General features: G+C 40.0%; 1 protein-coding gene across 2 annotated transcripts; it reads left to right on the top strand.

The window, feature by feature from the left end:
- The first annotated feature begins 638 nt into the window (after positions 1-638).
- Positions 639-16,159, top strand: LOC311514747 (ashwin). 2 transcript variants are annotated; one of them, XM_084617439.1, is made up of 6 exons: positions 639-799; positions 2,179-2,345; positions 4,064-4,145; positions 4,643-4,707; positions 6,582-6,951; positions 14,596-16,159. In XM_084617439.1, the coding sequence occupies exons 1-6, from the start codon at positions 665-667 to the stop codon at positions 14,650-14,652; spliced, it is 876 nt and encodes a 291-aa protein (XP_084473565.1). In that variant the 5' UTR covers positions 639-664; the 3' UTR covers positions 14,653-16,159. The 2 variants fall into 2 exon arrangements, with proteins under 2 accessions (XP_084473565.1, XP_084473566.1); XM_084617440.1 differs by lacking the exons at positions 4,064-4,145; positions 4,643-4,707.
- Positions 16,160-19,653: the final 3,494 nt, after the last annotated feature.

Genomic DNA, 19,653 nt, shown 5'->3' with positions numbered 1-19,653 from the left:
TGGACTAGATGACCTCCAGAGGTCCCTTCCAACTCTGTTATTCTATGATTCCTCTGATACTTGGATTTACTTCGTCCTGACTCTGCTCAGGGGGCTGAATGTGATCGCTAAGTCCCTTCTGTGACTCTCTGCTTAAAATTAAGAATGTCCTTAAATACTTTACTAGATAGCAATTAAAGCAGGCAGCAGGATCCTGTCCCTTGCGGGGAAGGAGTGCTGTTGCTGCAAGGCATTAAGGCTGCGGACAGCTACAGACAGTGCAAGACCCCCGCCAGCAAACCCTACAAGGAGGCAGCAGAGCAATCACTGCTCCGATGCGCCTCGTGGGGGACTCAAGTCAAGCTCAGCGGAGCGGACCGCAGCTCTACCAAGCCCCACGTGCTTCGCCCCAGCGGCGCGCACGAGAGGGAGGGAGAGATCGATCGATCGATCGGCAGGCGACCGCTTCGCGCGTGAAGCAAGCGCGGCGAGCTGAGCGCGCAGCCCCGCCCCCGGCCGAAGCCGTCTTCATTGGAATGTGTAACGCTCACGCACGCGCGGCTCTTGGCGCCGGCCTGGGCGGAGTTTGACGTTCCTCCCCTCAGTCCGTATTGCGTCACTTCCTGCTCACGCGCCACCGCGCAGCATTGTGGGAACGGCCGCGGGAAGGAATCGCCGCGGGAAAATGGCGGCGCAGGGGGCGGCAAGGGAGGGCGGCGGCGGCGGCAGCGGCAGCAGCAGCAGCAGGCGGCTGAGCTCGGACCTGTTGCTGCACCCGGAGCTGTTGTCGCAGGAGTTCCTGCGGCTCACCCTGGAGCAGGTGCGGCCTGGGAGGGGGGCCCTCACCAAGCCCCAGGGAGTCCGCGGGGCGCCCGCCACCGCCGGGGGGGGATCCCTGGGCCAGGAGAGCCCCGCCCGGGCAGCGAGTCTCTCGCCGGGAGCCCTCCGACCCCGGGCCCCGCAACACGTCCCGCCCGGGTCGTGCCGCGTGCCAGCCTGAGCCGGGCTTGGAGGCGGGGAGGTCGCTGCTGTAACCCAGCGCGCCCCGCCGGGCGTCGGGACCCGAACTCGAGTCCCTCCTCTGGTTGTACCCGTGTGACGGTGGGAGCCCGTGTCACGCGGATCGATGCTTCCCCGTGTAACGGCCTCTGCACATCGCAGGCAGGCCCCGGAGAGGCGCTGGCCTCCTCCACCCCAGGATAGAGTCCGCTTCCATTTTAAAGCTTTATTTTAACAACGCATTGTCGGTTCGGTTTGGAAAACTTGTTCCCCTTGAAAGCTGGCAGATTTGCCAGAAAGTAAAAGAACATTGGCACGAAGTTAGAAGGGAATTCGTCAAACTGTTGGGTTATTTTAAACGTACATTATTAAAATACCCTGATCCGAAAGTAACTTTAAGTAAATATATTGGTGTACATCGTTGTGGACAGTTTGAGTTCAACTCCTTCTCCAGTTGAAGTCATAGGGGTTTATTTGCTATCAGTTTAAGTGGAACTAGAATTGGGTACCGTTACCCTTAGCTTGTTAAATGTTACCTATGTGAGTAGTTATCCTGAATTTTAATGTGCTCTCACATATAGAATTATAGGCATAATGGTTTACAGGTTCAAGGCCCATGTGTGTGGGAGAGTATGTTTCATTGTCTTGGTTGGTTGTATCTTAGAAAATCAGCATTTGACTATAGATAGCTAATGGAGATCTGCCTTCCACTCAGATGATAGATGCTTGTGTTTTGGGAGCTGAGGAATCAAGAATCCAGATCTAGGGACTTGAAAGACCACCTGTGTGTGATTTTTTATGAAGAGGTAGTAGCTTCTCTGCAAATAAGGTTGCAAACGCATTACAAGGTTGGCTTGATCCCTTTTGTAATTCAGAGAAATTCTCATAATTTAAAATGTTTGGCATTGAGTTTAATTGAACTAGAATGTGCGCTGAGAATTATTTAAACCCGTTTTTTCAGATGACCTAACAAAGGCTGTGATCCTGCTGTTGGGTCCATGCAGGTACCTCCTTATACCTGCATGGAGTCTCACCAATGTATGTATTGATGATCTGCAATGTTCTATAAATCATGTATTTCATTACTTGTTTAAAATGTTAGTTATGCTAAATTAACTGTTGAAAAAATGAAATGCCATTAAAGTTATTTGCATTTGGAAGTTTCTCCTGTTAATAGTGGCTATGTTCCTTTTCCCACAGAAGAACATACTAGTTGAAAATAGTGCAAAGATCGACAAAGATGGCCTCACTAATCTCTATGTTCAACATGCCATACCATTGCCTCAGCGGGACTTACCCAAAAGTAGATGGGGAAAAATGATGGAAAAGAAAAGGGAGCTAAATGAAACAAAAAATGAGAGTAAAAGGTAATTCAATTGTGCTTGTAACTCCTGGATTGCTGTTGGCACATTTTGGAAAACAAGATCAACCTAATTATTTTCTACTCAATTCATAAAACTTGTAAATTGCGATTTCTGTACATGTTGCTAGCACTTGCAGGGGATGCTGTGTGTGAGATTTCAGAATGTATTACCATAATGGTGACCCAAAAGGGGAAGAAGTTCAACTGTAGCAATAAAATGCTGATAATAATAATACCTAGTTCTTATACAGTGCTTTTCATCAGTAGATCTCAAAGCACTTTGCAAAGGAAGTAAGCATCCTTATTCTCATTTTACAGACGGAGATAGATAGATGAAAAGCTTAGCACTTGTCATGGCTAATAGTAATAGTTGTTACTATTATTACTTGTAATTGTTACTATTGACATTACTGTTACTAATTGTAGTTGTTAGTTACAGTTAACATGTCTCAAATCAATATCCACTCCTAATATAATTACCCTATATCATTCACACTCAGCTGGTTATGTCTACTTTACAGAGACTATACTTATGTAGGTACGTGGCTGTAGCTATGCTGGCATAACCCTGTAGTGTTGGTGCAGCCTTGATGGAAGGGGTTTTTCCATCAGCATAGGAATACCACTTCCCTGAGCAATGGTATTTACATTGACAGAAGTATTATTTCATTGATGTAGCTTCGTCTACATTGGGGGTTAGTTCAGAATAGTTACATCAGTCAGGGGTGTGGATTTTTCATACCCCCTGACTAATGTAGCTGTGTTGACCAAATTTTTAAAAAGTAGACCAGGCCATAGTAATTTATGCTTGCTTGTGTGCTAGGAATTGAGGAAGGATTTTGGGCACCAGTCTGCAACAAAAGTGTGTGTTGTGTTTAATTCAAGACCACTTTTTGAGTTGAATAGCTCTTCTCTCATATAAGGCCTTAAACTCAACTTTGATCAGAAAATAAAGTGGTCTGAAAATTTTATTTTATTTATATTTCAGTTCCACACTGTGGTCCTAATTCTGTAATATGATGTTCATGGGCAGATCACTATACCCATGCCAAATTCCTGTGATTTTTTTAAAGGGCTTCCCTGTGCTTCACATTAAAGGTTCAGGGCCTCAGTTTCTGACAGCTTTGTGTGAATGCAACAGATAGACAACTAGATGAACTCATAAAGAAACTGTCTGTATTCACGCACTCTGCAGTACTTCAGCCAGTGAGCAGACATAAGCATGCAATACTGATCTCATACATCAACAGTGTTTTGAAACAGCTGAACTGGACTTGAGTTTTTGGTACAGGCATGCAGATGAGCACACCAAGAAACCTACATTTCTTAAGAATTCCTGTACCCAATTTTACCACTATATATAGATCTCACATGTGAGTGGAGTTTGAGTTCGCACATTAGAAATAATTATGATGGTACAAATAAAACTTGTTTAGAGTTACACACATTTTATAATAAAAAGTAATATATGAAGACCAAAGAATAGAAATAGGCCCATTTAGACAGCCACTCTGTTTTTGGTAAGGGTTGCACTGTTAAGGTTATTTTATTGGTGTTTAATATATTGTATGTTGAAAGTCCAATTACTGTTTAGGTGCTTCCTATTGATTAGCCACTATTAGGCAACTTTAAGACTTTTCAGTAGTTAACCTTCTGTTCATGTTCAACGCTTAAATAATTTTGTCTGGCGAGTGTTTTATTGGGTTATCTTTTTACTGCTAGCATTCATGATGCACACAGTGTGGAGAGGGTAGGAGACAGGCTGCTGAAGGCTTTTGAAAGTTCTAGACTTAGAGCAGTTTTGGTAAGTAAAACTAAAATGAACATAGAGAAACTTCAGTTATTGTAACACCCTAGTGAGATGAATCAAAGTAGTTCACACGCTTTTAGGAGTGTATAATGTCTCCTCCTCTATTTCTGTTGATGACCTTGTAGTAGAACCAATATGGTTCTACTTTGCATGAGATGGAGCAGTATTTGGAGAGCTTCATAACCATCCTCTGTGTGCTGTAGAGTTCAACTCCATGAGGCTGCCTGAGTGTTGCTGTAAAGAAGGGTTTTGTGAGTGTGGGGGATAAATCTACCAGCTATACCCCGTAACACAGTATGGAAGCTGCTTCAGTGATAAAGCTGAGTTGCTGCTAAAGAGCAGCTTGCCTGCTGTGGAGCTTGAAGGGAAAGGATTCTTGCCTCGCCCTACCAGACCTTGATGAACTCCTCGGAGCACAGCACAACTGTTTAGACTGTGTGCTGGGGCTCGGAGTTGGGCCTTAGACAGTTGATACCTCTCTGTTGTTTCAGGATATCTGTCTGCAGGCTCAGGAAGACAACACTACATCAGTTTGCATTTTGTTCACATTCAGCAGGTAATCGTCACAACTTTAAAGATTACACATTGAATTGTTTTTGAGTGGAAACTGAAATTCTGCAGAAACAGAGAGTTACCTGATTGCCCAGAAGTTGTTTCCTGCTTTAGTGGCTTCTTTAGGAATATCTTCTAAATAAGATATCACTCTGTCATTTGTGATAACAAAGGTGCTGTTACTCCTCAAAAATACAATATGAGTGATCCCCACAATAATGAATTCCAAATATCCTACCTAAACATATATGTAGCTCCTGAGTGTCAGTATCCACAACAATTACTTAAAGAGCAATCTTTAACTAAGGAATATCTGCTACATCTTTAAGCATGTTAAGGAAAGAGACTGAAACAGATACTATAGCTTTGTATACTGGTTTATTGGGGGTGGACTTTGAAGATAACTATTATGGAGTGCATTCAAGATTAGGGTGCTGTTGTCAGGAATAAAAGTTGCAAGGAAAAATCCAGAGTGAGTGGTAGAGATTAACTCTCTTCATTTGTGTGGGTAGGTTGCTTTTATTAGGCTCTTTACGTATTTTGCTCATTTAAGTGTTAAATTAATGGAATCATTAAACACAATTGCAGTATAATGAAGGGCAAATCCGAATGGCCAGCTTTGATGCACGGTCAGTTAATGTTGTCCTGTGAGCATGGATGCATATGCACTCTTCAGCTGTTGTTCCTTTCATTTTTAAAGAAACGTTGGTAAGTGCTATCATCACACAGCAGATCTCTGGAATTTCATTTATTTTTGTATTTAAAGGCTATCAGCAACTCCATGTTTAGTGGCTATTCTAATGATGATGTAATTGAATCAGATGGGTGTCATGACGTGGGTATTAAACATGATTGTATGTAAAGTATATTCATTCTTATTTACATTTAAATAACCATGTATCTCTAAACCACTCATGTATAGCCACCTCAGTGATACTTATGTTATAAAGTAACACTTTATTTGGACAACTTCTATGAAATGTATCACAAATATAAGGTATTGTCACAAATGAAAAATCAGTAAATGGAATGGTTGACGCTGGAATCTATTCATTAATTTACAGATTTTCAGGTTTCCTGGTGATTGTCTTTTCCATGTCCCTGAGGATTAGAATGCTTTTAGTCCTTACCTCAGTGTGCGTAAAAGGACAGTTATGTTAAAATCATATGTTAACTTTTTTGCCACGTATGCTGTTTGTTTGCCTTTTGAATTATCTTTTGGATATACACAATTTGACAGTGTTTCTCTGTTTATAAATAAAATATTTAATTAGCCAGACTTGATTGCATGTAGATTCAAAAGCATGAGCAATTCTAACAAAAAATAAATTAGGCCTGCTATTTTGGCTCAGGAACAATTTATTTCAGAAATAGCGGTTGGGTTTTTTTGCTAAATATTTTCACTAATTCTCTGTCTAGCCCCCATTTGGGCTTTTTCACTGTAAGAATCATGAATAAATGCAGATGTTCACAGTGATTTTTATAAAATTTCAAATTGATGGTGAATCTCAACTTAGACGAAGAGGGCAATTCACAGCTCCTCAGATATTTGCCTTATATCTGGAATAACTTGTATCTCTTTTGATACTGTCAAATCCTAAAATAACTGTAAACGGCAATATTAAGGCTCTGCTAAATTTGACAGTCGTATTGTTTGGAATGAGTTTAAATAGGGTAGCTTGATATTTTTGAAGCAATTGCTTTAATTTAAATTGGAGCGAGTAAAACAGTTTAAGGAAAATGACTGACAAATATTGCCAGGTTGGGCTAGATTAATTTTTTGAATTGTCTGTTTACATTGCATATATCCTGAGTTATTAACTGAACTCTTGATGATCTAGTTTGTATTTCTGAGAACTTCAAAACTTGTATTTTCAGTGTTACAACTGTGGAAGGCTTACGGAAACGGCCACTAATTGTATTTGATGGCAGTTCAACAAGTACAAGTATAAAAGTGAAAAAGACAGAAAACGGAGCTACTGATAGTCTAAAACCTCCTCCAGCTGGAATCACTGCTGATACTTTTAGGAGATTATCTGTTCCTTCAAACGCCTCAACATACATTTCAGCCTCCAATTTATCACAGGAGGCTAAACTGGAAACTGGGAAGAATAAGGATAAACAGAACAGTGTTCCAGTGACTAATAGTATATTGGCTAATCTGAAGTTGCCACCTTTGACCCCAGTAGCAGGAGCTGCTGTTGTGAAATTAAAGAGAGCAGCTCCAAAAGAAGAATCTGAATCAGCGGTATGTATGTTCACACCACTGTCTAGCTTTTTGCAAATCTTTTCCTTGAGCATATGAAGGAGCAGGTAGGTCCTCAGATCCCTTTATTGAGAATCCTTTATAACATTATAACTGTTATATTTTAGCTTTATTTGAAAGTCATGTTATATAATTTGGTATACACATTACTGTAGTACATACAGTATGGTTGGTAGTGTGCAAACACCATAGGAAGAGACAGTCATTCCCCTGAAAAGTTTAGTAGTCTAGTGTAAAGAGACCAAACAGACAAAAGATGGGAAGGTAAACAGGGGCACAGAGAGATGAAGTGACTTGCCTAAAGTCGCATAAGAGCTGGGATTCGAATGCTGGTCTCTTGATTCCCTGTCCTATATCTTATCCATTAGACTGCCCTGCCAGTAAAATAGTAATTCTTTAGCACTCATCACTCATATTAATAACTAGCATTGCAAAATCACCTAGGAGTACCAGTCATGGGCCAGGATCCCATTGTCTGGGTACCTTTCAAAGAAAACAAAAAAATGATCCTTGTCCCAAAGATCTTACAGTCTAAGTACAAGACATGAGACAACAGGTGATTAGATGAATGAGCACAAGGCAGCGATGAGATAATACTGGTCAGTATGATAGCTCTATCAGCTGTCTAGCCATTATCAAGTTGCTTTTCTAGGCATTGTTACCCAAGGTTTTCAGAATCCAAAGCTGTGGATTAACTCTTTCACTCCAGGTGGTTTTAGGAATAAATCAGTGGGAACACAATGCTTCCATCTGATGAAATATTGATACAAGGAAGCGTGCTCTTATCTAAAACTACTATTTATTAGATTTAAGTGTGCACACACGAGCAATAAGTTTAGGACATCCAAAATAATTACCTAGAATCTGAGATGGTATTGAGTAATTAGCAGCAGGTCAGCAATGACCGCTTGCTTCCCTGCCGGGGAGTATGGTATCAGGAAAACGTCTCTCATGATAGCTTCAGCTCCAAAGTACGGTCTATTATCTAGTCTTTTTTTATCACTAAATTTTTACAGAACCATATCTCATAGCAACCCCCAATGGGTCATTACTACTTCTAATTTCAGTCAACTAGTTATCAACAAAACATTCCTAGCAGTCTTAGCCATAATAAGCTTCTACAGCAAAGGCACCAAAGCTCAAAGTCTCCATCCACTTATTTTCTTTGTTTTTATTTGTTTTATTTCATTCCTTAGAAGGCTTTATTTCACAATGAAGCAAGACTCAAGACCACATTATGGCTGATTGAGTAACACTTAGCAAACATCCACCCTGTTATCACAAGACCCTGTGACCCCATAGAACAATCTCAGCTAATGGAGAAAGTGGCCCCACCCCCAAAGAAATGTTCAAGTCAAGAACCTTTGAGGAATGCTAGCAGCCACCATCAGCCCCAAATGCTCGCTGATCACTATTTTAACTTCTTCTCCAAAGATGATACCAGCTTCAGCTACTGGTCTCCAGTTACTTGGGAAAGCAAGTCTTCCTTTAAAAATCATCTGTGCTATTAGGGAACCTTCTCAGTAGTTTGTTCACTGTCTTTGGAGATAAGTTTCCCATCTGGCCCAGGGACTCCTGTTTAAGTCTTTCCTTGTGCTCCGCATCTGTCTTTGCCATACAGTCATAGAATGTCTGGATCTCCTTGGCACAAACTGCATGGCTGAACTCATTCTGCTTCCAGCAAGCCTTCGGTAATGGCATCTCTGTGGTACACGTTACCTCTCCCAGGTGCAGGCGGTGGTTCGCCACCTGGTTGGCCAGCATCAGGGGGCGGGTGGGGCACATGGTGGGGCCCACCTCTGCTGCCTGGTGGCCAAGCGCCCGAGCCAGGCCGGGTACACAGGTGCTGCCATGGTCCTCGCAACGGGCCGTAAAGTGACAGACACCTAGTCCCACGTGACCCCCGTTCCAAGTTCGTTGAATCTTTTCTCCCCTCCTCCTATTCTGATTAGCAGAAAGTGCAAGCCTGTAGCTAGTATTTGACCTTGCCTCAAAAGCCCTCCTTGTCCAAATTAACCCTTAACTATGTGGTGTTCTATTTTATTAATTCATGGTGGCTGAATGCACACACTATGGCTGCAATTAGTGTGATCAAATTCTGGTGTAACATACCCCTCAATTCCGGGGTAACAGCACCACAGCAAAGAAGAAGGGATTTGAAGGAGTACAATGGGGTGGCTTTATGGATGTTGTTGGGGAGCTCCTCATGCATGAGGAGCAACATGGGAGAAAGCATGAAGGTGCTTGGAAACTTAACGAGGGAGCAGTGAAGGCTGGTGTCATTGGCGGAGCAAAGGCAGGAGTTAGCATTGCGATAGCATATAGAATCATAGAATATCAGGGTTGGAAGGGACCCCAGAAGGTCATCTAGTCCAACCCCCTGCTCAAAGCAGGACCAATTCCCAGTTAAATCATCCCAGCCAGGGCTTTGTCAAGCCTGACCTTAAAAACCTCTAAGGAAGGAGATTCTACCACCTCCCTAGGTAACGCATTCCAGTGTTTCACCACCCTCTTAGTGAAAAAGTTTTTCCTAATATCCAATCTAAACCTCCCCCACTGCAACTTGAGACCATTACTCCTCGTTCTGTCATCTGCTACCATTGAGAACAGTCTAGAGCCATCCTCTTTGGAACCCCCTTTCAGGTAGTTGAAAGCAGCTATCAAATCCCCCCTCATTCTTCTCTTCTGCAGGCTAAACAATCCCAGCTCCCTCAGCCTCTCCTCATAACTCATGTGTTCCAGTCCCCTAATCATTTTTGTTGCCCTCCGCTGGACTCTCTCCAATTTATCCACATCCTTCTTGAAGTGTGGGGCCCAAAACTGGACACAGTACTCCAGATGAGGCCTCACCAATGTCGAATAGAGGGGAACGATCACGTCCCTCGATCTGCTCGCTATGCCCCTACTTATACCTCCCAAAATGCCATTGGCCTTCTTGGCAACAAGGGCACACTGCTGACTCATATCCAGCTTCTCGTCCACTGTCACCCCTAGGTCCTTTTCTGCAGAACTGCTGCCTAGCCATTCGGTCCCTAGTCTGTAGCTGTGCATTGGGTTCTTCCGTCCTAAGTGCAGGACCCTGCACTTATCCTTATTGAACCTCATCAGATTCCTTTTGGCCCAATCTTCCAATTGGTCTAGGTCCTTCTGTATCCTATCCCTCCCCTCCAGCGTATCTACCACTCCTCCCAGTTTAGTATCATCTGCAAATTTGCTGAGAGTGCAATCCACACCATCCTCCAGATCATTTATGAAGATATTGAATAAAACCGGCCCCAGGACTGACCCTTGGGGCACTCCACTTGATACCGGCTGCCAACTAGACATGGAGCCATTGATCACTACCCGTTGAGCCCGACAATTTAGCCAGCTTTCTACCCACCTTATAGTGCATTCATCCAGCCCATACTTCCTTAACTTGCTGACAAGAATACTATGGGAGACCGTGTCAAAAGCTTTGCTAAAGTCAAGAAACAATACATCCACTGCTTTCCCTTCATCCACAGAACCAGTAATCTCATCATAAAAGGCGATTAGATTAGTCAGGCATGACCTTCCCTTGGTGAATCCATGCTGGCTGTTCCTGATCACTTTCCTCTCATGCAAGTGCTTCAGGATTGATTCTTTGAGGACCTGCTCCATGATTTTTCCAGGGACTGAGGTGAGGCTGACTGGCCTGTAGTTCCCAGGATCTTCCTTCTTCCCTTTTTTAAAGATTGGCACTACATTAGCCTTTTTCCAGTCATCCGGGACTTCCCCGGTTCGCCACAAGTTTTCAAAGATATGAGAGATGGTAGGTTGGGGAACAGGGTTTGAAGGGCCTTGAACTATGTCTTCACTTTCATGTTTGATGCACTGGTTAAGTAGGACCCAGTGGAGCAATACAAAGAGAGATTTCAAGTGACAAGCTGAGGAAGTGATCTTCACAGCAGCATTTTGAGCATTTTTGGCTGTGAGTGGGGCAAGAGAAAAGGCCACTCAAGGCTAGAGAAAAGGATGTTGCAGGAATCAAGACACACACTATTGAGGGTCTGGATGAGTCAGGTACTCATTTGTATGTTTAATCTCAAAGGCAGCTCTTCCAGCAGCACTTCAAAGCCATGCTGAGGCACTAGATCAATACTGACCCAGCACGAAGCTGAAAAACATCGCTAAACTACTACAGTGTTCTTTAGAGATCTTTTAGTCAAAACTTAAATAGGTTTTCGAATTTGTTTGGTTCACAGCACAAAGGTGCTGTATGGTACGTCTACAGGTTTTGTTCACCTATTAAATATTTAATAGAGCTGTCCATTAATTGCTGTTAACTCAAGCGATTAACTCAAAATTAATCACAGTTTTAATTGCACTGTTAAACAATAGAATACCAATTAAATGTATTAAGTTTTTTCAGATGTTTTTCTAGATTTTAAAATATATTGATTTCAATTACAACACAGAATACAAAGTGTATAGTGCTTACTTTATAATACTTTTGTTACAAATATTTGCACTGTAGAAATGATAAAAGAAATAGTATTTTTTAGTTCACCTCATACAATACCGTAATGCAATCTCTTTATCATGAAAGTGCAACTTACAAATGTAGAATTTTTTTTGGTTACATAACTGCACTCAAAAACAAAACAATGCAAAACTTCAGCACCTAGAAGTCTACTCAATCGGACTTCTTGTTCAGCCAATCTCTAAGACAAACAAGTTTGTTTACATTTAAGGGAGATAATGCTGCCAGCTTCTTATTTACTATGTCACCTGAAAGTGAGAACAGGCATTCACATGGCACTTTTGTAGCCTCGTTGCAAGGTATTTACGTGCCAGATATTGCTAAACATTCGAACGCCCCTTCATGCTTCTATGCTGATGATGCTTGTTAAAAAAAATAATGCATTAATTAAGTTTGTGACTGAACTCCTTTAGGGAGAATAGTATGTCTCCTGCTCAGATTTACCAGCATTCTGCTATATATTTCATGTTATAGCAGTCTCGGATGATGACCAACACATGTTCGTTTTAAGAGCACTTTCTCTGCAGATTTGACAGAAAACAAAGAAGGTACCAATGCGAGATTTCTAAAGATAGCTACGGTACTAGAATGAAGGTTTCAGAATCTGAAGTGCTTTCCAAAATATGAGAGGGACGAGGTGTGGAGCATGCTTTCAGAAGTCTTAAGAGTAACACTCTGATGTGAAAACTACAGGATCCAAACCACCAAAAAAGAAAATCAACCTTCTGCTGGTGGCATCTGACTCAGATGATGAAAGTGAGCATGCGTCGGCCTGCACTGCTTTAAATCGTTGTCAAGCAGAACCCCTTATTAGCATGCATGCATATCCTCTAGAACAGTGGTTGAAGCATGAAGGGACATATGAATCTTTAGTGCATCTGGCACGTAAATATCTTGCAACGCTGGCTACAACAGTGCCATGTGAACACATGTTCTCACTTTCAGGTGACATTGTAAACAAGAAGTGGGCAGCATTATCTCCTGCAAATGTAAACAAACTTGTTTATCTGAGTGACTGAACAAGTAGGACTGAGTGGACTTGTAGGCTCTAAAATTTTACATTGTTTTATTTTTGAATGCAGTTTTTTGTACATAAACTTACAAATGTAGAATTAACTTTCATGATAAAGAGATTGTATTACAGTACTTGTATGAAGTGAATTGCAAAATATTTATTTTGTTTTTATAGCACAAATATTTAATCAAAAATATGAAGTGAGCATTGTACACTGTGTTCTGTGTTGTAATTGAAATCAATATATTTGAAAATGTAGAAAACATCCAAAAATATTTAAATAAGTGGTGGGTCTGTTATTGTTTAACAGTGCAATTGCAATTAATTTTTTTAATCACTTGGCAGCCCTAATTTAAATAAATTCATGTTCAGAGTTGATTACCACTGATATTCTTGAAATCAAAATCTTTACTGCAGTTTAGATTGTTTTGTAGTCTGTTAACATAAATAATTTAGGCCCCAGTTTAGCAAGATATTTAAGCATGCGCTTTAATTTAAGCATGAGGTGTCAGTGTGAATACTCATGCTTAAAGTTACGTTTATGTTTAAGTATCTTGCTGAACTAGGCTGTAATGAATGAACCAATGGTTTAATTTAACTTAACTATTAATTAACCAATGGCTTCAGAGTTCCTAGAAGAAAAGTATAAAATAGGAGTTAGTGTTTCTTGGTCCTTGAATTACCATGTTCCAGACACTTATTTAAAATTCTGTCAGTACAGCCCAAATTCCTCATGCAATTTTAATTTGGTAATACTGTTTACTTCCTGTCCTAAACTCTTTTGTAGAGTTTGGTTGTATGGGAAGTAATTCGTGTGTGCATATTTGAAGGATGGTATATAAATGGAAGATATTTTAATTGATTTTAAGAGGGGTGTATCTTCTGTCAGAATAAGTGACTTCCTGTTTTGCTGAAATTTGGTGCACAGGTTGTTGGTCATGAGCAGACTTTTTTCCATAATTAAAGAAAACTGTGTACATAAGGTAGTAAAGAATCTTCAACATACGAGAGACGCTGCTGTTGGGAATGTTACTGTGCAGCATTAAACTAAGTCTCACCAAGGGCCAATGTTAAAAAACTGTTTTGCTAAAGTGGCAGATGGTTCCACTAGTATGAAACCCAACAGACTTCTTGCATATTGGTGCTTTCCATTTCAGGCATGCTGCTGTTTGTTTAAGAACCACTCATGGTGTTGGTGTTAATTTGTAAAGTCTGGTCTGTGTCCTGATTACCTTAAAGACCATCTCTGCAACTTCCCAGTGGCTGAGATCAGCTGAATTGCTGCTCACAACATCCAGATTTGCATTCTCAGTTTGGTGTCAGCGTCTGTTTTGAACTCTACTTGAGTCTGGATCCTGCTCCCCTGTTTGGTCTGCCAGAGCTAGTTTGACTTTCAGGGTATGGTGCAAAGTCCATCTGTTTATTCAGGTGTTTGCCTGTCTAACCAACTGAAGACTGTTTCATAGTTCCTTCTTATTTTTGATGACTGTTGGAGATTGATTTGGAGGTTGTCTGTTTGCTGCCAATTCTTATGAATTTTTTTATTTTTAAATTTGCAAGTGCACAGAGGCTTAAGCAATGGGTTCCTCATTTATACGTGGTAGTGTAAAGAAATACCTGTTTTTCTGTAGTTGTAATTTTTCAGCAGTTTTATGCAAGTAGTCTTTTAATTGTCTTTAGAACAGAGCAGCATTTTTAAGATTCTTTAATTTTTAAAAATTAGATTTAATTATATTTAATTTTAAGAGTAGATATTCCTATATTTGCTTTAAAACATTCTTAATGGATCAGACTTTAGTTTAAAGTTCTTATATGGATGTATTTCTAAATTACTTATGTTTTCCAAGTAAGAGGGATACTTTTGGTAAACGTGCTCACCACCACAAAAAATGGATGAGTTTGCAAGAGGTTAAGTTTATCAGCCTTTATAGTTCTTCTTCCTTTTTACTTTCTGGGTAAGCCTGACATTTTAATTTCCTCCAGAAGATGGCATCAGAAAGTTACTATAATGTTCTCAGCTATCCCTCTCTGGATATTGTACAATAACTACTAAATACTGTCTAGTGCAGCACATCTAATATTAGTTGTATACTTTCTTCTATTCCAGAATGACCTAAAACCTACAGAAGCAAAGAAGAAAATCCAGCATGTAACATGGCCATGAACTAGTGGGGGTCCTGGAAATGTAAATATATCATTCCTGTAGTTCAGAACAGTTGAAGTACATTTCTCTTTAAACTATACAGGGATTCACATTGTTGTGGAGTTTTCTTAAGTTTGAAAGCTCCCTAATACAAAGCTGGAATCAGTCTCACCAATCACCTTAAAAGTGTCTACCTTCTTGCATTGAGAGTGGTTTCACTTTCCCTTCCAAAGGTGGTGGTATTACAAGATACTAAAAAAAACCTGCTTTTGAATTTTCAATTATACTGTAGTTCATTTCTTACGTGTCTCTACAAAACACCTTTGTGGGTTTAAAAATGTTCATATTTTATACTTTACAGCTAAATTCAGTTTAGTAGATCATGTCCTGGCTAAATACCCAACACAATTGTTGAGGTTCCAGGTGTATGAAAGATTGTGCATCCAAACCCTTTTTGGGTTCCAGAAGATAGTTACTTAAACAATATAGTATAAAATCATCGGATTGACAGGTTTTATTCTAGAGAAAAAATTATTTTTGTTATATAGAACAAAACTACAGAATTGTATTTGTATTACATTTTAAAATACAGGTTAAGTTGGTAATAACAGATGAACTATGTAACATCCTTGCTTCAAATTGAAGCTTCTATAGTCATTTGAGATGAAAAAATGCACATGGAAGCACATTATTAGAATCTATATTCAGCATGAATCTGAGGGAAAAAATGAATGGATTAGTGCCATGCTTTTATATACAAACTTCTGTATGCATGTGTGCAACACATTTCTTTTGTTATCCCCGTTATTATAATGCTTGTTAAAATAAGTGGGAAATCCTAGAATGCGGGCCAACACTCTCCTCTCATCAACACATAAAGAGGTAACAATCACTGCAGTGAGTTAGGATAGTATACTCTTAACAATGTCTTGCCTCTTTCATACCTGTGACAGTTATTAAAATGAGATCTTCAGTTTTTCTTTGAATCCCAGTGGATTCCATTTAGATTATTACTTGTGTGGTGTAATACACTGGATTTGGTCCTATGTCCATTAGAATCAATTGATTTTGGTGGTTAAGTGGGCCTGATCCTTCACGTACTTTGAGTGTATGTGGTAAACAGTAAAGCTTCTATATACAAAAACTAATTTGAAATCTTTGTTCCTCCCATATGAAAGCCTTTCACCACTGAATTTAAACATGAAGAAATCCTTGTTCTGGCTTTATGAGCCATTTGAAAATGCTGTCAGCAGTGATCTGAAAGCTTACTTAGAATTTTTTTAAATGTATATGTATTGAAAATATGAACAGTAGTCTACATCGGATATGGCTGAGACAGGAGTTTCCCATTCATTATTGTGGAATCAAAGGCACTTCTGAATGCTGTAAAATAGTAAGAATGGTGTTTTTTTTTTAAATATTGTGTGCTTGTTTCCTTTTACTAAACACTAAAACCTGTGTGCAGGTTTTATACTTCAGTACAGAAAAGTTTCACATGTTAATGTACATTTTGTATGTAAAGAGTGGTCTTTTAAGTAGTTTTATCTTATTTAAATAAACTGAATTAAAAGTAATCTTTTTCAGTAGTGTAGATCTATTTTGTAATGAAATTAAACCTGTTGAATTGAAATAGTGATGTGGAAGTGTACTCGAAGTCACTGAGACGACTACTTAAAGTTAAGTATGTGCATAAGTGTTTGCAATATTGCGGTTGTAATTTTGGTAAACGTTACACCTTTTTTACTAAATCATCCCATAAACCTAACTTAATTTTAGAACACTTGTCACAATAATTATTGTGACATCTTACTCGGGACAACCGGAATTGTGAGCCACCATGTTACCACTCTGCCTTAGGAAGAGTGAACTTTGCTGCTGCTGCTGAGCTATGTTTCAGCTCCCTGGCACACCAGCTTGACAAGCTTGACACACCTGCCTTTCCAACAAATGCTTCAGGACTCTGCCAGTCCAAACCTTGCATTGAGGGTAACCATCATTGAACCCAAGTTCCCTGGAGATGTCCTTCTGCAGTGTTCAGTCCCTCTCAATAGACACTCACAGAAGTTAAGTTTGCTGCTTCCAAAAAGACAGAGCACACATTAGTCTTAAAATAGGTGAAGACTTACACTTCTCTTCGGTATAACAGCACTGAGAGTTTTGTAACAAAACAATAAGTTTATTAACAAAGAGTGTATGTTTGAATGATTTCAAGCAAGAGTTAGAGATATGAAAGATAGGTTACAAACAAAACACGCTTTCTCGTGACTGAAACAACTTCAGAAAGTTAGTCTTTGTCTAAGCAGATTTCCCACCTATAGCCAGTTCGCAGAGACATCAGTTTCCACGGTATGCATCCGATGAAGTGAGCTGTAGCTCAGGAAAGCTTATGCTCAAATAAATTGGTTAGTCTCTAAGGTGCCACAAGTACTCCTTTTCTTTTTATTTATCTTATATGTAGATGTACTTCCATTGTTTTTGGCCTGACCTTGCTCCGTCTACATTGGAGACACAACATAGTCAAGCAGGTAAAACAATATTCATTTGTCTAGGACAGGCTGAGCTTATGCATTGCTTGCAAAACACATTTTAAAAATATATTTCCAACACCTACTATAGTTCTTTATACACCACCCATCCGTGCATCATGCAATAATATTAATGACCAGCATCTTACCAGTTTGCATACAATACCTGTGTGACACCTTTTATAAACAGATTATGATAGCAGTGACTTTGTCCATGTAAGGCACACTTTCTAGCTATTCCCTAATTAGAGCTCCTTGAATATAAATTGTTTGTTCTTGAAAGAAAGATTATGCAGTTTAGGAAATTATTTGAAAGGTAGATACATACATTTTCAAACATATTACATAAAAAGAAGTAAATTGGCAAGACCGTTAAATTATAACCTTTTTTCATATTCATGTCATGTTAAAAATGAAAGTGATCAACAAATATCTGACCAAATACCCAGCTCTATATATGTCTGTCATTGGTATATTTCTTCTAAAGAGCTATTTGTTCAAGTATACATTCCTTGTGTCTCTATGGTTCTGTGATAAGAGGTCATATTTACTTAAAGATTGTTTTTTTGTTAAGGCCAGAGGGGACCATTATGTCTGGTTTGGCCTCCTTAACTATGCTCCAGGGAAGAACTGGCTTTGTGTACCTTGGATGATGCTAGATTTTAAGTTGACTCCCTTCCATCCATCCCCACCCCCACCCCAGTTGTGTATCTAGAAGTAAGTATAGATCACTGTATGTTTAAATAATCTGAACAGCATTTTTAAATGTTTAATTTTACTCGGATGAACTTTCTGATATTTTCCCCACAAAATAAATGGCCACATGTCTGCATGCTACCCATTTAAAAAGTAAATCAAATCAAAGAACATCAGGGGTTTTTTGTTTTTAACCATACAAGATAATGGAAAAACTCTAGGCCAGTTCTAGCTTTTTCACTGCTGACAATAAAACCTGGAGAAGGGAGTTCAGGGAAGGAAAATTCTTCAAGATTCCCCTTGAAAAATTTTCCATTCTGTCTTGGCTTCAGTTTTGGCTCCTTGAGGGATAAGTCATTGGAATTCATAGAAGGCTAGGGTAGTCCCTCCGTACTTGCTTTGGGACATCAACGTTCCCCTCTGCTTTCTTGAAACTATATTGCTAAGGCAGTTCCTGTCTGTGGCTGTTCACAGAGGCTTCATCCATCACTCTTTTTAAAATGGGTTCTTTAGGGTTTGCCCTCTTTTAAACCTATATATCCTAACTCTCAAAGGGGGCTGCAGAAATCACTGCTCTCTTCCCTTCTGTACAGAGCAGGGGAGATTTAGACATGAATTCCAGGTTTTCATTTGATCAGGTTATGGCTGGTCCAGCTCTCTGCTGTAGAAATAGAGTTCCACTGCTGTATTTTGGTTCACCTTCTGAATTTTTCTTTCAGATGTTGATTGCTTTTTGAACCAGTAGCTTCTGATGCACACCTAATTTGCAAAGTTTAATAACTGCAACAATAATTCTAATAAAATCACTTGTGGTGTTGGAAGTGAGACAGTAATTCCATGTCCATGTAATCTAAATACTGAGAGGTAATACCTATATGAAAAATGTGAGAGCCAGTCAGTGAGATGAAGTTAATGTATGTTGGGGTTATAAGACTTTCTTGTATGAATGTATTGCTCGAGCTTAATAGGGGGCTGTGGGGGAAAGCAAGCATGGAAGCAACACAGGGGCTCCCGGCAAGCAACCTCCAAACCAACCTTGAGGGGCAGTTACAAGCTGGTGGGAGAAAACATTGTCTTCAGCCAAAATGCAAGCCTTGTTTTGCCAGGGTGGGAAGCCAGAGATCAAAAGAACACCTAACAGTCAAAAAACCCTTTCTGGGGGAGTCAGTTTGCGGAAGGGCAGGTTGACACAGAAAGAGATTCTGCAGAAGGGTCCGAAAGATTTTGTGTCTTTCCCCAGATCCAGGAAACAGTAAGTCTTAGGGAAAGGCAGATATATGCATATAAGCTGGTTTATTGTTTTTCAAGATGGTTTTTCTCTGAAATGCTGTTCTATATAAACAATGCTTTGATTTAAGAAAGCTGTTTGGTCGCTGGTTGCCACTGCTATTACTCCTGGAGGAAACAGGTATGCAGGGAACTGAGCTTCTGTCACACCTGCTGAGCTAAGTGCAGTTAGCACCAGTAACTACAGCCCAACGCCTGGTCTGAGAGTGAGAGAATCATATGATTCCACCCACAGACAGATGATGGCTTAAGACCTGAGAGAAGGGGATCCACTCAAAGTGACTAGGAGGGATCAAAGGTATGGTTAGTCAGGTAAGTGTGACAGTGACTTCTGGGTTATTCTATATTGTGCACAACACAGATACCTAGTGTACTTGTTGATGGTTCGGGTCCTCACTTTTTTTTTTCCTTAACACTGTGAAGAAGATCAGGTCCCAAGTGTGACCTGTTTAAAACTATTGTTTGATCCCAGATACATTGCCACCTTAGCATGAAATTAGAAAAACATTGACAG

Source organism: Lepidochelys olivacea (assembly GCF_965140295.1).
Source record: "Lepidochelys olivacea isolate rLepOli2 genome assembly, chromosome: 1".
Taxonomy (NCBI): Eukaryota; Metazoa; Chordata; order Testudines; family Cheloniidae; genus Lepidochelys; species Lepidochelys olivacea.
The sequence above is the reverse complement of the archived record's forward strand: the minus strand, read 5'-3'. Positions and strand labels throughout refer to the sequence as shown.

Bases quoted from the DNA above. Each gene is read 5' to 3' on its own strand.
- LOC311514747 (XM_084617439.1), top strand. From the start codon at position 665: ATGGCGGCGCAGGGGGCGGCAAGGGAGGGCGGCGGCGGCGGCAGCGGC. The intron at 800-2,178 runs GTGCGGCCTGGG...CTTTTCCCACAG, and splicing joins TGCGGCTCACCCTGGAGCAG to AAGAACATACTAGTTGAAAA. The intron at 6,952-14,595 runs GTATGTATGTTC...CTTCTATTCCAG, and splicing joins AAGAAGAATCTGAATCAGCG to AATGACCTAAAACCTACAGA.